We start from the raw sequence: 14,135 nt of genomic DNA, 5'->3' as shown, positions 1-14,135 counted from the left end.
CGGCACGGCCCGGATGCTTCTCTCTTGCGTGATGGGTATCCACCTAGTTGCGTCGAAGAGAATCGAAACTCAACGCATCTTGCGCTGTTCCTGAGTCCCGTATGCCGGTGATGGAAGGAAACTGCAGCTCCACGTGGGCAGAATGGACTAGCGGAGGTTTGTATTACAACAAGAGCATTCCAATTGGAGGACCTCGGTTTAATCTCAGCTGGACTGCGACCCGAGTGCAAGAACCCCTGCAGGCGTGGAGTCAACATGATGGCGCAAGCCTTGGCTGAACGGCCGGCTGCCGCATTTAGGTGATGACACTTTCCCGGGCTAGCTCGTCGCCCTCGGACAGTTGGTCGAGTTGGACGATGTTTCGATTCGCCCCTCTCCGGAGAGTCTTCTCCTTCAAACGGACGTTCTTTGCCAAAACCCATAATCGATGGCTCTCATTGCTTGGCTCATTCACTTTGACCCCACGCTATGCAAGGTAGATGCCCGTCGACTGGTGCTTGGCTCCAAAATAGTACCGCGCCGCACCTGGCGACTGCCGAGAGCCACGTGGGTTGATTCGGATGATAGGGAGCCGGCGATGACGGCATGGAGGGTCCGGGTTACCTGCGCCAGAGCAGCACTTCCGGCGCATTTTTTCAAGAGAAGGCAATTCGTCTTTCGTCATGGTTTTTCGTGCAGGCGTAGGTGACTATGGTTGCCACCCTGAGGCAAGGGACTGATTTCAACGCGCCGGCGTGTTTGTTTGAGCGATTCCCCTTTCTTCACCATGATTGAAGGGCCCGAATCATGGGGACTCTGGTTCCACCATGGTACCGCACCCGGAAGACCTCCGAGGGCGGACTGCTCGTCGGCGCCTTTGTTTACGGCGCCGCCATGGCCGTCGCAGCCTTCGATTGCACCAAGGCCGGCCGTCAGTCGTATCGATCATGGAAGCGATGCCACAAGGCGACCATCTACGTGATGATGCTGTGGGCAGAGATAATCATGTGTACGGTGGCCTCTCTCTGAAGCTGGTTGTTCTTGCTTGGAAAAATTCAGCCGAGGTGAGCGCCGTCGCCCGTTGCAAGAGTTGCTCGATGATCCGGCATCCTGACTCTGCTGCAGTATATGGTATTTCTTGGGAATGCGTAGGTGTCGGGGTCCCTGTTTTGGCGTCGCCGGGCGGTAGCTGATGTGACATACCGAGGCAAAGTCGTCATCTGGGTCATTCAAGTAACGTTCAACTATACCTGCCACATACTGAATAGTCGGCCTGCTCCTCGTCTGTCGCTGACGCCGCCCCAGATCCATTGTCTGATGCAGATCCTGGCCAACCGGCTCGCTCTCATCATGTATAATCCGACCAAGGAGCGGTGGCTGAAGATCGGGGGCTGCTCATCGCCATCGGCATCATCAACGTCAGCGTCTTCTGTATCTGGATCCCCGCGCGACTCCAGATTAACGAGGCCTTCATCCGCGTCAACCAGGTGTGGGACCGCATAGAGAAGGTTTTGTTTGCCATCATCGACCTGATGATGAACGCCTATTTCATGTGGCTCGTCAAGTCCAAGCTCGTGGCCATCGGGTTGACGCAGTACAACCTGGTGTACCGGGCTAATCTGGCCATGGTCACCGTTTCGGTCTCGCTTGATGCAAGTAGCGCGCCCAGGCCTTTGGAACAAGAAGCCGGGCTGACACGCGCCTCCATTAGGTCGTGCTCATCGGGCTCATGTCGCTGCCCGACGACGCAGTGTAAGCTCCCGGACACACCCGTCACCCAACCGCGGAGGGAATTGCTGCTGACACGGACACGCCAGCTACGTCCAAGCGCACCCTCTCACCTATCTCGCTAAATTGAACATCGAAATGAACATGGCCGAGTTGCTTGGCAAGGTTGTCAAGCGGTCGACCGAGAGGAGATCCTCCATCCCAGGATCTACAGCAACGGACACCAGCTGGCATCCGCCCTTGGGCATGCATAGCTTTGACAGAGAGTGGCTGGGCAGCGCAAAGGACGTTGTTATGCCCACAGGCACGGCAGGCAGCGGCGGTTGCAGAAGCAGAAGCAGACGCGGCGGACAGATGCACGAGCTGGACATGGATATCCTGAACAGAGACGAGCCAGGGTCTAGTTCGGGGACTCATGGGGATGTGGAATCAGGAAGCGGGCAGTACCAGGGCGACGATGCAGCCGGAGGGAGGCCACGCGCCGACAGGGTACAGGGGGCCGTCGAAGGAATTGACCGCGCCGAGTCAAGGGAGTCGAAGGACAGCAGGAGTTCCAGTCCCGATGCTGCCCGGAGGAATGGCGCCGAAATGAGTCGCGCAAAGCTTGATGTAGCGGAGAGATTGCATTTCACACCGTCCAGGTGACCTGCTGAGATAGGCAAGGATGCCTGCTGCAGATGGCACCCAGCTGCCGACACCTGCGCAGGGTAGTTAATTGATCCACCCTGCCCGACGTCACACAGGCCTGGAGACGGTCAATGCTCGGCTTGACCTGAACAATGAACAATCCGTCGGGTACATACATCAACACTCATGGACCAGTCTTCTGAAACGGCGCCCAAAGGGCACGCGCGAACAAGATCGGGCGTCAAAGGCAAGTCGGTGCTGCACTGCTATGTACACTCATAGCGGCCGCTCGGGACGGACTCTCAACTGCTGAATGCTTGGCCGCGTAGCCGGCACGGCTACACCGCGATGCAAGTGTGACGGGCGGAACGGCTTGCACCTCGGGATTTCCTGATCTGTGGGCGCGCTGGCAGACTTGTGCGCAAAGTCTTTGAAAACGGAAGGACAGAGTCACTAATGGAATCACACCGGCAGCAACCCGGCCCCGCTCGTCAACCAAAGGGCCGCTGGATGAGGAGTGAGTGACTCGCTCTTTCCCGCCTTTGATAATTCAATACCTTAATCATCGGTTTGCTGCCTGGGACCGCTCTGACTGGGGACACCGTGTGACCAGCATCCCGCTGCCGTCACCCCTCGCCGCTGACCAAGTTCAACGAACGCTGTCGCTCCGGAGCCAGCCGCGAAGTCCCGGGCCCGGATCTCCGAGGATGCCGCCATCGCCCGCCCGCTCCCCGGCGCCAACGGGCAGGCGGGTAATGTCGACGGCGCCTGCCCCGCGGGCCGGACCCAAAGACTTCTCGTACTTGCTCCGCCCCGAGATCTACCACCCGCTCACCGCGCTCAACGTGCCCCCGGCGTTCCGCAACCCGGCCCAACAGTCATCCCCAGACACACCCATCCCAGACCTGCTCGCCCGCGGCCATTTCCGCGCCGCCGCCATTGCAGCCACGCAGGCGCTGACCAACGGCACCGTCTCTCCCACGGACCACGCCCGGATTTTCGACCTGCTCTACACACGTCTCGCCTGCCTGACGCTCATCGACGCAACCGCGCTAGCCGCGCAGGAGGTGAAAGCGCTCGGCGACCTGCACTCGGCATTCTACTACTCATCCTCTCCATCCAACCAACAACCGCAGGCCGACGACGACAGCGCCGATAGCCCCGCCCACGACCGACGCGCAGCAGCAGACCCTTCCGCCCCTGGCCGCTCACCCCAGCCGCCGCAGCCGCCGCAGCACCTCGTACCCTGGCCGCTCCGCCTGCTGGCCGTGCGCCTGCAGGCCCTCGGCTTCGGCGACCCGCGCCGCGCCGTCATGAGCTACTACGAGCTGGCGCGCGAGGCGCGCGCGCAGCTGGGCCAGGCGCGGGCGCGGCACGCGCACTCGGACGCCGAGGTGTGGCGCGCGCGCCTGGCCGACCTCGGCGTGCGCGTCGCCGGCGCCCTGGTCGAGATGGACGACCTGACCGGCGCCATCGAGCACCTGGGCACGCTGAAGCCCGCGGCGGGCGACGACGGGCGGATGGCGGCCGTGCGCATGGCGCTGCTGTGGTTGCATCTGGGTGACGTCGAGGCGGCGAGGGGGTGCATCGCTGATAAGCACGGCGTGGTGGGGTCCGTTGAGGAGAAGGTGGTCCGGGCGTTGTGTGATATGGCGGATGGAGAGTATGACGCGGCGCTGAGCGGATGGACGGCCTTGAGGGAGGAGGTGGATGATGAGATGGTGGCCGTGAATATGGCGGTCTGCCTGCTGTATGTGGGCAGGATGCACGAGGTGAGTGACGCGTGGCGGGTGATGCTACAAGCTGGGGTGCGAGTGAGGGCTGACGGCGGGACGTCGCAGGGCAAGGCGCTGCTGGAAACACTCGTGGACTCTGGCAGATCGTCGCACACGCTGCTCTTCAATCTGACGACATTGTATGAGCTTTGCACCGACCGGTCCCGCTCGCTTAAGCTCCAGCTGTCGGAGAGGGTCGCTGCTAGGGGGACAAGGGTTGATGGTTGGGAGAAGACGAACGCTGACTTCAAGCTGCAGTAATTGCACAGGACAAGATGAGGTCATCGTCGAGAGTGTGATTACTCGGATCTAGAAAACAACACAGACACTTTATAACCTAGTTCCGGTTCCCTCGTGGCTTTCCTGTTCTTTCTTATAAGCAAGCTCGGTCTTTTCTCTCCAATTTCTTTTCTGCGACAAGCCATTTCACTTTGGCGCTTCTTCCGCGGTTCCACGATCTGCAGGGCTCTCGAGTGCTCGTCTGCCTCTGCTGAGGAGCCTTTTCCTTTCTGCTTTACTTCTTTCTTCTTGCTCACATCCTCGAGTTGATCGCCCACTTTTCCCGGCCTAATCAACGATTCTTCTCTCATGAGGATCGAGTCGGCAAGCTAGTCTTCCCTGCGGCGCTATATTTGCTCTTCACTCCTGAGCTGTTCACCCAGGTAAGCGGACACATCGTTGTACGGTTCCTCTGAGGCATTGAACCCTGCAAATCGGTCGCTCAAAGGAAGTTGGTATCTCCTTCGCAATGGTTGTTCTATATTTCCACGCTTCATCCTGTCACTTGGCAGCGCTTGTCCACCGTCCTTCGGAAGTCTTCGCTATGTCCGATGCCGTTTCAGGGACAGAACCCCCTGCCTCCTCGCTAGGTTGACATGCATTCCATAGTCACATACATTCGTAATGATCCAGCTTCTGACGTGACCTAGGTTTTTTCCCAGGTGGCCGTATCTTCCTTGTGTCGTCGTATACAAATGCGCCACTCCGACTCGCACCCACTAACCGCCATGGCCTTGCCGCGGTCAGTGTCGTCACCGCCATCGTCCTCGCCGCCAGTTGTGACGCTCTTTTTCTACCAGCTGGCCCTCTTGATCTGGCTGGCAAACTCCCTTCTTCCATCTCCCCTGTCCGCCCTGATCCGGACAGTCGTCAATTGCGTGCCGGGACTCTCAACGCAGCTATCCCGCGCGCGGCGAGGCGGGCGGAGCTTGACGATCTTCGACCTGCCGCCTCGCCTCCGGAACCGGATCTACTGGCTTGTCTTGCACGGCGGGCCGGACGCTAGTCCCCCTTGGCCGGAGGCCGACCTGCTCGCGCCAGGAGAGAACCTCGGTCTGCTGTGCGCGTCGCGCCAAGTCTACCGAGAGGCCGTCGCCGTCCTGTACGACACTGTCAACCTCGGCCCGGACGCCAGAAAGGCGCGGGACTACCTCGTCTCTCTCGGTCCCGAGCGCGTCGCGCATATCCGCCACCTCGGCCTTTTCCACGACTGCCAACATGACTGCAGCAGACACGCGCCGAGCTGCCGGGAGAACTGGAATGCAGTGTTCGATCTGCTGTGGCAGTGGTGGGTCTGTGTGCGTTCCGTAGACGTGTATTTCCGGCCTTGTCTCGGGGACCCATGGACCTGCAAGGGGTGCCGGCTGAGAGGGGCGGAGCCCCTAGCCCCGGGCGACCACCAGGGCTTTTGGTCCGGCCTCGGGTTGTTCTTGATGGCACGCGAGATACGCTTCATCAGCAGCGTCCCAGAGTACTACGCGCGCAATCTCGCCTGGCAACTCGGATGGAGTTTGGACGGCAGGACCGTGGGCGGCTATAGAGATGCGCAGAACGCCACAAACACGTTCGTCGGGAGTGCCGTCAACCCTTGGTATCCGGGCGCGTATCGGGCTATCTCGCTGTGCCGGTATCCACGGAATCGGGGCGTTGCCGTTTCTACGCCCCCATGCAAGTTGGTCACGGAGGGTGTTAGACGCGAGCCAGCCGTCGACACGAGGAAGGGAGGCAGTGCTCTTCGCGTTGCCGAGAACTCCAGCACGCGTCAGCCGCGACAGGGTCTTCTTGAACTCCCCGGTGAGATACGGCGCCACATCTACGACCTGGCCTGCAGCTGGGAGTACCGGGCGCCTTGGCCGAACCGGCCGGCGAGGTTGAACACCGGCGCGGGCCTGCTCCTAACGAGCAAGCAGGTCTCGGCCGAGGCGCTTCCGTCCGTGTACCGCAAATTCAGGATCTACGGCGGCCGCCACTCCGAGACAATCGCCCGGCTGGGGGCCAATCTTTCCCACATCCAGCACCTGGAAATCTGGTTCTCCTGCTTCTGTCCATGGGGTGGGATCGAGTTGCAGCGCAGCATGGACAGCATTTACGCGCTGCACGGCCGCGACCCCCAATATCCAACGCCAAAGCTCTTCTGGGACTACCGATACAAGTGGTCCAAGACCATGCACCAGATCCGGACCCTCCACACCCTCTCCGAACTGACCGTCACGTTCCAAACGTGCTGCCGCTCCGCCTCGCCCGCGCGGCGCCCGTTCGCGCCCGGCCGCGACGCGCCAGCCGACCAGCGCCAGTGCCGCGATCTCGAGGACTACCTCGCTCACGCGCTCAGCCTCTGCCACAACGTCCAGAAGCTCTCCCTGGCGGGCAACGTGCCGCCGGGCCTGGGCATCCGCCTCACGAGGCCTGGGCCCGGCGGCGGGATGACCGTCAAGTTGGTCAGCAGCGCGATGGCAGCGTATCTCGAGGCCGTGGGGGACACCATCAAGGAGCGACACGCTCGGCGCGTGCTCGGGTTAATCGATGATGACGAGGGGCTGCAGGACGAGCCGCCGTACCCGGGCAATCTGGAACGGCCCGAGGACGCGCCGGTGCCGCACTTTGTGCTGGTCAGAGAGGACACTGCCCGCGCCAGATGGGCCGAGCATGTGGCGCAGGGGCGGTGGGCGCGGCCGCCGCCGGGGATGGAACTTGTGGCTGGGCCGTCGTCAATCAGGCGTTGGTGGAAAGTTGCGGAGTACATAGATAGGGTCGAACGCCGGGGCCGATAGTGATACATCTGGCGATGGGAAAGATTAATACCAGAGCGCTGAAGGATCTACGAGAATTTCTGGATTATCACAACTCAAGCCCGAGAGCGCTTGTGGGCCGACGACAGGAAAAATAATAGCCTGGCTTGCCTTTACATGCTTGTGTTCTCCTTGAGTGAACCCAGGCCTCTCACATTGACGTTGCTCTGCTTGTTTGTCACAGACATAAATACAAAGACAGGTCAGGGCCTCGGCCGCGATGTCCACATTGAGTTCTGAGATGTTTGTCAGGGACGTAATACGCCAACATAGCTGGAGTCGAGTAATCAGTAGGGCATGATTACGCACGGTCATCGCCGAACGTGTTGGCAGCGCCGGTGGCCGCAACATGGTGCGAGTGGCGGAGGGTCTCGGCAACCTCGGCCACGCTCTGGAGGAGAGTCGGAATCAGAGTGGATGAGGCATCCCTCGCGCCCACTGGGGAGTATCGATCGCAGGTAGGTATCCAAGCTGAAGGATAACTAAGGGTTAGGGTCGCCGTTACCCCTGAATCAGGGGGTGTCAACAACGAGGCAAGGAGGCACAGCCGACTGCCTCGCCCTCAAGCTTCCTAGAAACCATGTCTCTGTAAGATCATCAGAGTCTTTCATCTGGTCTGCTTAGTCTTGAAAACTCTCTGCCGTCACACGCTCATCTTAGACATCGGACGGTCGTCTTGAATAGCAGGAGCCCTGGAGCAAGGCCATTGACGCACTGTCCTCACCCTCCTGCAGTGCCTGCGCAATACTTGTGCTTTCCAAAATCTATTGAAGAGGGAGTAAGCAGAATTGAATATCCTTCGGTCACCGGGCTCGATTCTACTTTTCCCACACCAGGAAATCCAATCCCAAACCACTTTCGCAATCGCCCTCCGCCGTCCAGCAACATCGCTACAAATCAACAAATATTGCTTTTTGCATCTAGGAGAAAGAAGCATCTATACACACCAAAGTACAGGTAGGCTCACATGCTCAGTACCTCCTCTCTCCTTCAGCGATCGATTCCATCGTCATGCAACCGACCAATGAAGAACCACTGCTCACATCGTCACCTCGCAGCCTTTCTTGAACATGGCGACGACAGACACCAACTCACTCTCCACGCCCACGGCCAACAAGAAGCGCCCGCATTCCTCTCTCGGCGCCTCCGAGCCCAGCACCTCCTCCCCGGCTCTCCCCATCCGCGCCCTCCTCCTGCACGTCAACACCCTCCTCTCCAGCAGCCGCGCGGTAACCCACACGCTGCGCACAGCCGTCAGCCACGCCCTGCCGGACCTGCTTTCCCCCCCAACCACGACAACCACACCTATCGCTAGCAACATCATTACTATCACCGATCCCGATGAGGAACACCTCACCACCACCCCGCAAGACAAAGCTGAAGACAAAATCAAAGGCAAAGACAAAGCCCACGCAGAGAATCCCGAACACGACGCATCCCAAAAACTACGCGACGCACTCACCTCAGACAGCGCCATCCTCCGCGCCTTCGCCGTCTCCCCGTCGCTGCCGGGCATCCTCGCCCACCTCGGCCTGGCGCGGGAGTTGTCGGCCGGGGAGGTCGCGCGGCTGCGGGAGTCGTACTCCTGGGCGTTCTACGAGCAGGGGATCGGATTGATGGAGTTGGAGGCGGGCGCGAAGGAGTTTTTGGAGGGGATAAGCGCTGCTGCTGCTGCTGCTGCTGCTGCTGGTGATGGTCATGGTGATGGGGATGCAGGCGGTGATCGTCAGGACGAGGGTGGCGCCGCGGGAGGGAGTGCCTGGATGAAGAGCGGCGCAGGGGTCGCTATTGCGGCGTTGTCCAACAACTGCTATGTGGCGGAGGGGTTGCTTGGCCGGCTAGGCGTCCGGGGCTTGGTTACCGCGGTACGTGCTTCCTACTGCTGTCCAGTGGCCTGACCTTCGTCTTTGCAAGGGGCAAGTTCACTGCTGGGTGTTGCTGCTTCACTTGCAGTTGACCCCAAACAGCTCGACAGGCCGTGCTCCTAGCTCGAGAAAGAAGCCATGCAGTTTCAACCTCCTCTCCTCTTTCACCTTTGACAACATCCCCTCGCAGAACCCTCCCTTATAAACGAAGGAAACCACCCAGCTAACTCGGCCATGCCTTTAACCAGGTCCTGCCAACCACCCCCGCCGAGGCCACCGACCAGAACGAAGCTGCCGCAACCTGGATGCAGACCATCACATCTTGGTGGCGGGAGCTCAACAGCACAATTGAAGGAGACGAGATCCCGCCCCTGTCTCCAGACCAGGTCATGGTGGTGTCGTGCGCGCCCTACGACTTGGCCGTTCCCGCGGCTGCTGGCTGCAAGACCTGCTGGGTGCGCAAGGCGAGTCACCCCAGCCTGATGGCACCCAACGGGTCCAAGTTCGACCTGGAGGTGTCGAGCCTGGAGCAACTGCGCGTGGTCTTGGTGGAGGGGCGCGGCATGCAGGCTGCCGACGACCAGGTCATGGAAGCGAGTGACGACGAAGTCATGAAAGGAAGTGGCGACGATGAGGTGGAGGACATTGGGATCATCTAAGAATGAAGCAGAGGTCGTTCTATCACATCATATCATGGTTTCATTGAGCAGAGCAATAGGAATTATAACTACCTATTTTAATTCCGCCCTTTGTCAGTATGGTTCTTCAACTGCTCCATCCTCTCCCCCCTGCCCACCCCCCCTCGACATAAATAATCGCCAATTCGCCTCCCGGGCCGCCGGGGCCCTCCCTTTTGCTTACCACATATTTTATTTTTGAACCTCTCCTCATGCCAACATAGCCCGCGCCAACATAGTTATCTAAGCACACCTTCCAAAGATAAGAATACCATTGATATCAGGTGAACCATCTCTGCACCACAGTCCCACAAGGCGCCACAAAACAGCCCCCAAACCCCCTCAAGCAAGCCTGATATTCGCCGCAATCCACTCATCAAAGCTGGTCAGCTTGTACGGCACCAGCGCGAGCGTCTCCTTGACCTTGCGCTCCGACTCCGGGCCGTAGTATCCATACTCGGCGATGAAGTTGAACATGCCGACGAGCGGCTCCTGCATGGCCGGCGGCAGGTATGCGCGGAACGTGGCCTCGGGCAGGGCGACGTAGTTGACCGTCTTGCCCGTGGCGGCCGAGATCTTGGCGGCGACCTGGTTGTACGAGAGCACCTCGCTGGCGGCCCACAGCGTCTGGCCGGCGAAGCGGTCCGGGTCCGCCAGGATGGCGCCGACGAACTTGCCCGTGTCCGCGGCCGCGTCGATCCAGGGCGCGGGCGCGTCGCCGGGCAGGATGCTGCTGATGGCGTAGACGCCCGGCTGGTCCGCGACGGGCCGCGGGCCCATCGCGCCGGCGAAGTTCTGCATGAAGCTGCCGGGCGCGAAGAAGGCGCTCTTAACCGGCAGCGACCGGATGTACGCCTCGACCTCGGCGCGCGAGTCGTAGGCGGCCACGCGGTACTTGCCGTTGGAGATGACTTCGCAGTGCACCTCGGTGCTGTAGATGATGTACTTGGCGCCGCCTGCCACCGCCGCGTCGGCCGCAGCCTTGCCCTGCCGCACCTCGCGCTCCTTGGTCTGATCATCGTAGATGGTCCTGGTCGTGATGAAGACCGTGTCGGCGCCGGCAAGCGCCGTCTTCAGCGACTCCGGGTTGTCCAGGTCGCCCTCGACAACCTCGGCACCTTTGGCTTTGAGGGCCTCGGCAGCCGGCTTGGACGGGTCTCTTGTAACGCCGCGGACTTTGTAGCGCGCCGACAGCGCTGGGTCGGAGAGCACAAAGTTGGCGACGGAGCCGCCTTGCTGGCCGGTGGCGCCAAGGACAACAAGTAGCTGGCTCATGGCGATCGTTAATATCCGAGGGCTCGAAGGGTGTGAGGTGAAGTCAGCGATCTGGCTTCCTTAGGAGCTTGATGTGGTTGTCTCGTAGAATCTCCGACTGATTGAATGTTCGGGGACTTTGGGTCGATCAGTGTTATAGACGTTGGTCGGGGCTGTTCAGTTGGCATCTCCCTCTGTCTGAGGTCTGGGCGTGACCCTCCGGTTAAGTCCGCTATCCCCGGATGAAGGCACATCAGCCGCATGCGCCCACTCTCCCAGCTTCCCCCCGTTTCATTCAGCAGAGGCAGCCTCACAGGCCTAGAGCGGCCCCACATAACAAGCTCATCTTCAACAACACCAGGAGCTCATGGAATCCAACAGTCATACTGGAAGGCTCAGCAGCGACCTTCGCCGGGCCCCAAATGCTTCATCTTGCAGTGGAGTTCCGCCAGAGACTGCGGCAATAGGATCCTGATGCAACAGAATCCAGACCAAAAAAAGCCATCGTTGGTTTGGCTGAGCTGGACATAACCGCTGTTACCGGAGATAGTGCGATTTCAGCGTGTTCTCAGAGCCAATACGCACAAAAGGCGGATGCACTCCAGCCGGGCCGAGCTGAGCCACTTATGCATGCTCGCCTGTAATTGTGCATGCTGAAATGTTCCCAGAGCCAGGGAGCAAATGCTGATTGCGGATACTCTCGCGCCCGATCAACTTGTGCATCTGTGCATGTGATAGTGACATGTCGACACAACTTGTTCCAAGCACCAGGGGACAAATGCTGACTCCAGATGTGCAGGTGCCCGAGTAGCTTGTGCATCCCCCCGTGCGCCGCTTATCATCCTCTGGCAGATGAAATGCTGTGGAGTGTGGAGCGTTCCGGTTCTGAAGCGAGTAGCGTTGCACAATTCTGGATCGGCGGGAGGGCAGGTGCTATGCTGGACGCCCACTGACGGCGTGAATCATGTTTGTCCGAAGGTCGATTCGTCATTTGCATGCCCATAAATGGGAGTGTTGCATGATGGAAAGAGCCCCTGCGGACATTGAATGGGGATCGTGGGAGTGGTCGAGCTCTCAGACACCAGGTTGACATGCTGAAGTCCTTCCAAAGGAGATTAGGCCGGGCAAAGGCGGACCGGGCTGGCGGTCCTGGTGGTGAGCTATTCTCCCTTCGCCAAGCAATGCCTGTAGCACCATTTTTCTGGACCCAGGGTTGGTGCTGGGAGGCCAGGGGAAGCCGACGGAGGTTGAAGATGCTTCAGCTCGTGCGAAAAAGCTCTCAGGGCCCTCGAGCTCATGTGTAGGCAAGCCTTCCACAGTGCAGTATCCCAGGAGGCATAACAATATCAGAAGCATGGATGTTTTGAGCAATGGCTGGGTATCATGACACGCCAAAACATCGCAGATCCTGCCTGCATCAACGCCTGCAACGCCCATGCCGGGCTCAGTAGCCGTGGCCGCGCCGACCTCGATGCCGGTCGTTGGGCGGGCCGTGTCTGTTGCTTCGATGGTATCCTGGCCACCCGTGATCTGCGTGGTTGTGACCGTGACCGCTTGGGGCATGGTTGCTTCGGCTGGGATGGCGGGGCTCCGGCTCCCGAACCGGCTCCTCGACTTCCACCTCATGCTCTTCGTATTCGTCGTTGAAGTAGCGCGAAACGAGATCCTTCTCTTTGCGCGCTTCGGCGGCATCGAATACAAACCGCTGTGTCCCTTCGCTGGCGGTCCGCTTTCGCTTCACCGAGCTGCTTCCCGGGGCTGAAGGGTTGGTTGCTGGGGACGTTGCTGAGCCTGGCGTGACAGAGCGGGTGTCCAACAAATCAGGGGCGCAGCGATCGCACCATCCATGATAGCGCGAGTGCTTCTCCCTGGCGACGAGATTGTTCATCTCGATTTTGACGTCCATCAGTTTCTTTAGGTCGAAGCGGACGCCGATTTTGGTGGACTTTGGGAACTGCGTGTAGAGATCCAGCAGATCTAATATGGTTTCTACCACGCATGCTCGCTCCGTGTGCCAGGATGCCGCCGTTTGGAACTCTTGTGTCCTGCCAGGATCCGTGCTCATCAGCAGCGCCGTCAACTCGAGAATGGCCAGGACTAGGGTGAATGCGGTCTGTTTGATGGGCGCCAGCGTCTTGTACAGGTCGAGCGACATGTTGTAGGCGACGTGGAGGAACTTCTTCCCCTCATCCTGACTCTCGGGGCTCTCCCGCGGAAACATCCTCCTCACCATCTTGATCAGGAGCTTTTGCGGATATTGGACCCGGAAGTCGAAGCCGATGGTTTCGAGAATGTGCCGTTCGAGCCCGACAGTGAACCGCGACGGGGCTTCAAAGCACTGCGTGCGGGTCAGTATGCGTTGAAAGTCCAGGCGGAATTCGCTCCTGGCGATGCGAGACGCGCACCTTGTCATCTGGTGTCTTGTGGTCATGAGGCTGCCGGATGTTGTGCGCAGCGCAAAGGATGTCTTTGGACTTCTTGATCGTGTCCTCCGCCTTGCAAGCCACGAAGAGAGCGGCCAAGGCAACGTCCTCGTAGTTGTACTCATTGCTCGGGAACCGTAGACGGAACTTGTGGTAGTATATCGCCGCTGTGTCGAACGTCCTGACTGGCCTGTTGAACGTGATGTCAGTGTCTCCCTGCCGGACACTGTTGGGGTTGAGCACCGGTTAGGCCGGAGCACTCACAACTGCAGGCTCTGCCGGACGCTGTCAATTAGCTGGATGCCCTTCAGCCGGTAGCCGTCCTCTCGTGCCTCATCGCATCCAATGTGCTTCATGCTCTGCCGGATGCCCTGTTCAGAATTGTACTGCGCAGGTATTCTCGACAGGCCCGATGGGGGTCCAATCGGAGTGCTATCGTCCGAAGTCGGTCCGCCGGCGGCAGGTGCCAGCGGTTTTGATGATTGCGGGGCCATCAGGGAAGGTTGGGATCGAAGGCGGCGACGACAACAAGGCGCCGGGTACCAAACTGGGCCGGGCTGGAGCGGCGAGGGCGAAACGGAGCTCAGGCCGAGTTGATGGCCGACGCAACTGAGAAAAGCGGAGGTGCGTGGAAGGTCAGATGGGCTGCAATAGCGTCATACTGATCTACCCGTTTTGGGTGGCACTGACGACTTCTCGACGGAAAACAACTGAAGCCGGTTAGGTGCGGCGATATACT

General features: G+C 59.8%; 6 protein-coding genes across 6 annotated transcripts; 3 read left to right on the top strand and 3 right to left on the bottom strand.

The window, feature by feature from the left end:
* Positions 1–786: 786 nt before the first annotated feature.
* On the top strand, positions 787–4,370 carry THITE_2144016 (uncharacterized protein; the record flags this gene model as incomplete). Its single annotated transcript, XM_003652742.1, has 7 exons — positions 787–988; positions 1,363–1,631; positions 1,691–1,731; positions 1,797–2,110; positions 2,809–2,851; positions 2,948–4,106; positions 4,176–4,370. 7 exons carry the CDS (start codon positions 787–789, stop codon positions 4,368–4,370), a joined length of 2,223 nt encoding a protein of 740 aa, XP_003652790.1.
* Positions 4,371–6,463: 2,093 nt separating this feature from the next.
* On the top strand, positions 6,464–7,159 carry THITE_2044327 (uncharacterized protein; the record flags this gene model as incomplete). The annotated part of the gene is made up of 1 exon (XM_003652741.1): positions 6,464–7,159. One exon carries the CDS (start codon positions 6,464–6,466, stop codon positions 7,157–7,159), a length of 696 nt encoding a protein of 231 aa, XP_003652789.1.
* A 319-nt stretch (positions 7,160–7,478) lies between these two features.
* Positions 7,479–7,759, bottom strand: THITE_152050 (uncharacterized protein; the record flags this gene model as incomplete). The annotated part of the gene is made up of 2 exons (XM_003652740.1): positions 7,479–7,615; positions 7,723–7,759. 2 exons carry the CDS (start codon positions 7,757–7,759, stop codon positions 7,479–7,481), a joined length of 174 nt encoding a protein of 57 aa, XP_003652788.1.
* A 488-nt stretch (positions 7,760–8,247) lies between these two features.
* THITE_2087927 (uncharacterized protein) lies at positions 8,248–9,701 on the top strand (the record flags this gene model as incomplete). The annotated part of the gene is made up of 2 exons (XM_003652739.1): positions 8,248–9,042; positions 9,291–9,701. The coding sequence occupies 2 exons, from the start codon at positions 8,248–8,250 to the stop codon at positions 9,699–9,701; spliced, it is 1,206 nt and encodes a 401-aa protein (XP_003652787.1).
* Positions 9,702–9,991: 290 nt separating this feature from the next.
* THITE_2114557 (uncharacterized protein) lies at positions 9,992–11,114 on the bottom strand. Its single transcript, XM_003652738.1, has one exon. The coding sequence runs from the start codon at positions 10,992–10,994 to the stop codon at positions 10,062–10,064; it is 933 nt and encodes a 310-aa protein (XP_003652786.1). The 5' UTR covers positions 10,995–11,114; the 3' UTR covers positions 9,992–10,061.
* Positions 11,115–12,417: 1,303 nt separating this feature from the next.
* On the bottom strand, positions 12,418–13,890 carry THITE_2043540 (uncharacterized protein; the record flags this gene model as incomplete). Its single annotated transcript, XM_003652737.1, has 3 exons — positions 12,418–13,311; positions 13,379–13,586; positions 13,661–13,890. 3 exons carry the CDS (start codon positions 13,888–13,890, stop codon positions 12,418–12,420), a joined length of 1,332 nt encoding a protein of 443 aa, XP_003652785.1.
* Positions 13,891–14,135: the final 245 nt, after the last annotated feature.

Source organism: Thermothielavioides terrestris, chromosome 2 (genome assembly GCF_000226115.1).
Source record: "Thermothielavioides terrestris NRRL 8126 chromosome 2, complete sequence".
NCBI lineage: Eukaryota > Fungi > Ascomycota > Sordariomycetes > Sordariales > Chaetomiaceae > Thermothielavioides > Thermothielavioides terrestris.
The sequence above is the reverse complement of the archived record's forward strand: the minus strand, read 5'-3'. Positions and strand labels throughout refer to the sequence as shown.

Coding starts and splice junctions, on each gene's coding strand:
- THITE_2114557 (XM_003652738.1), bottom strand. CDS start 10,994: ATGAGCCAGCTACTTGTTGTCCTTGGCGCCACCGGCCAGCAAGGCGGC.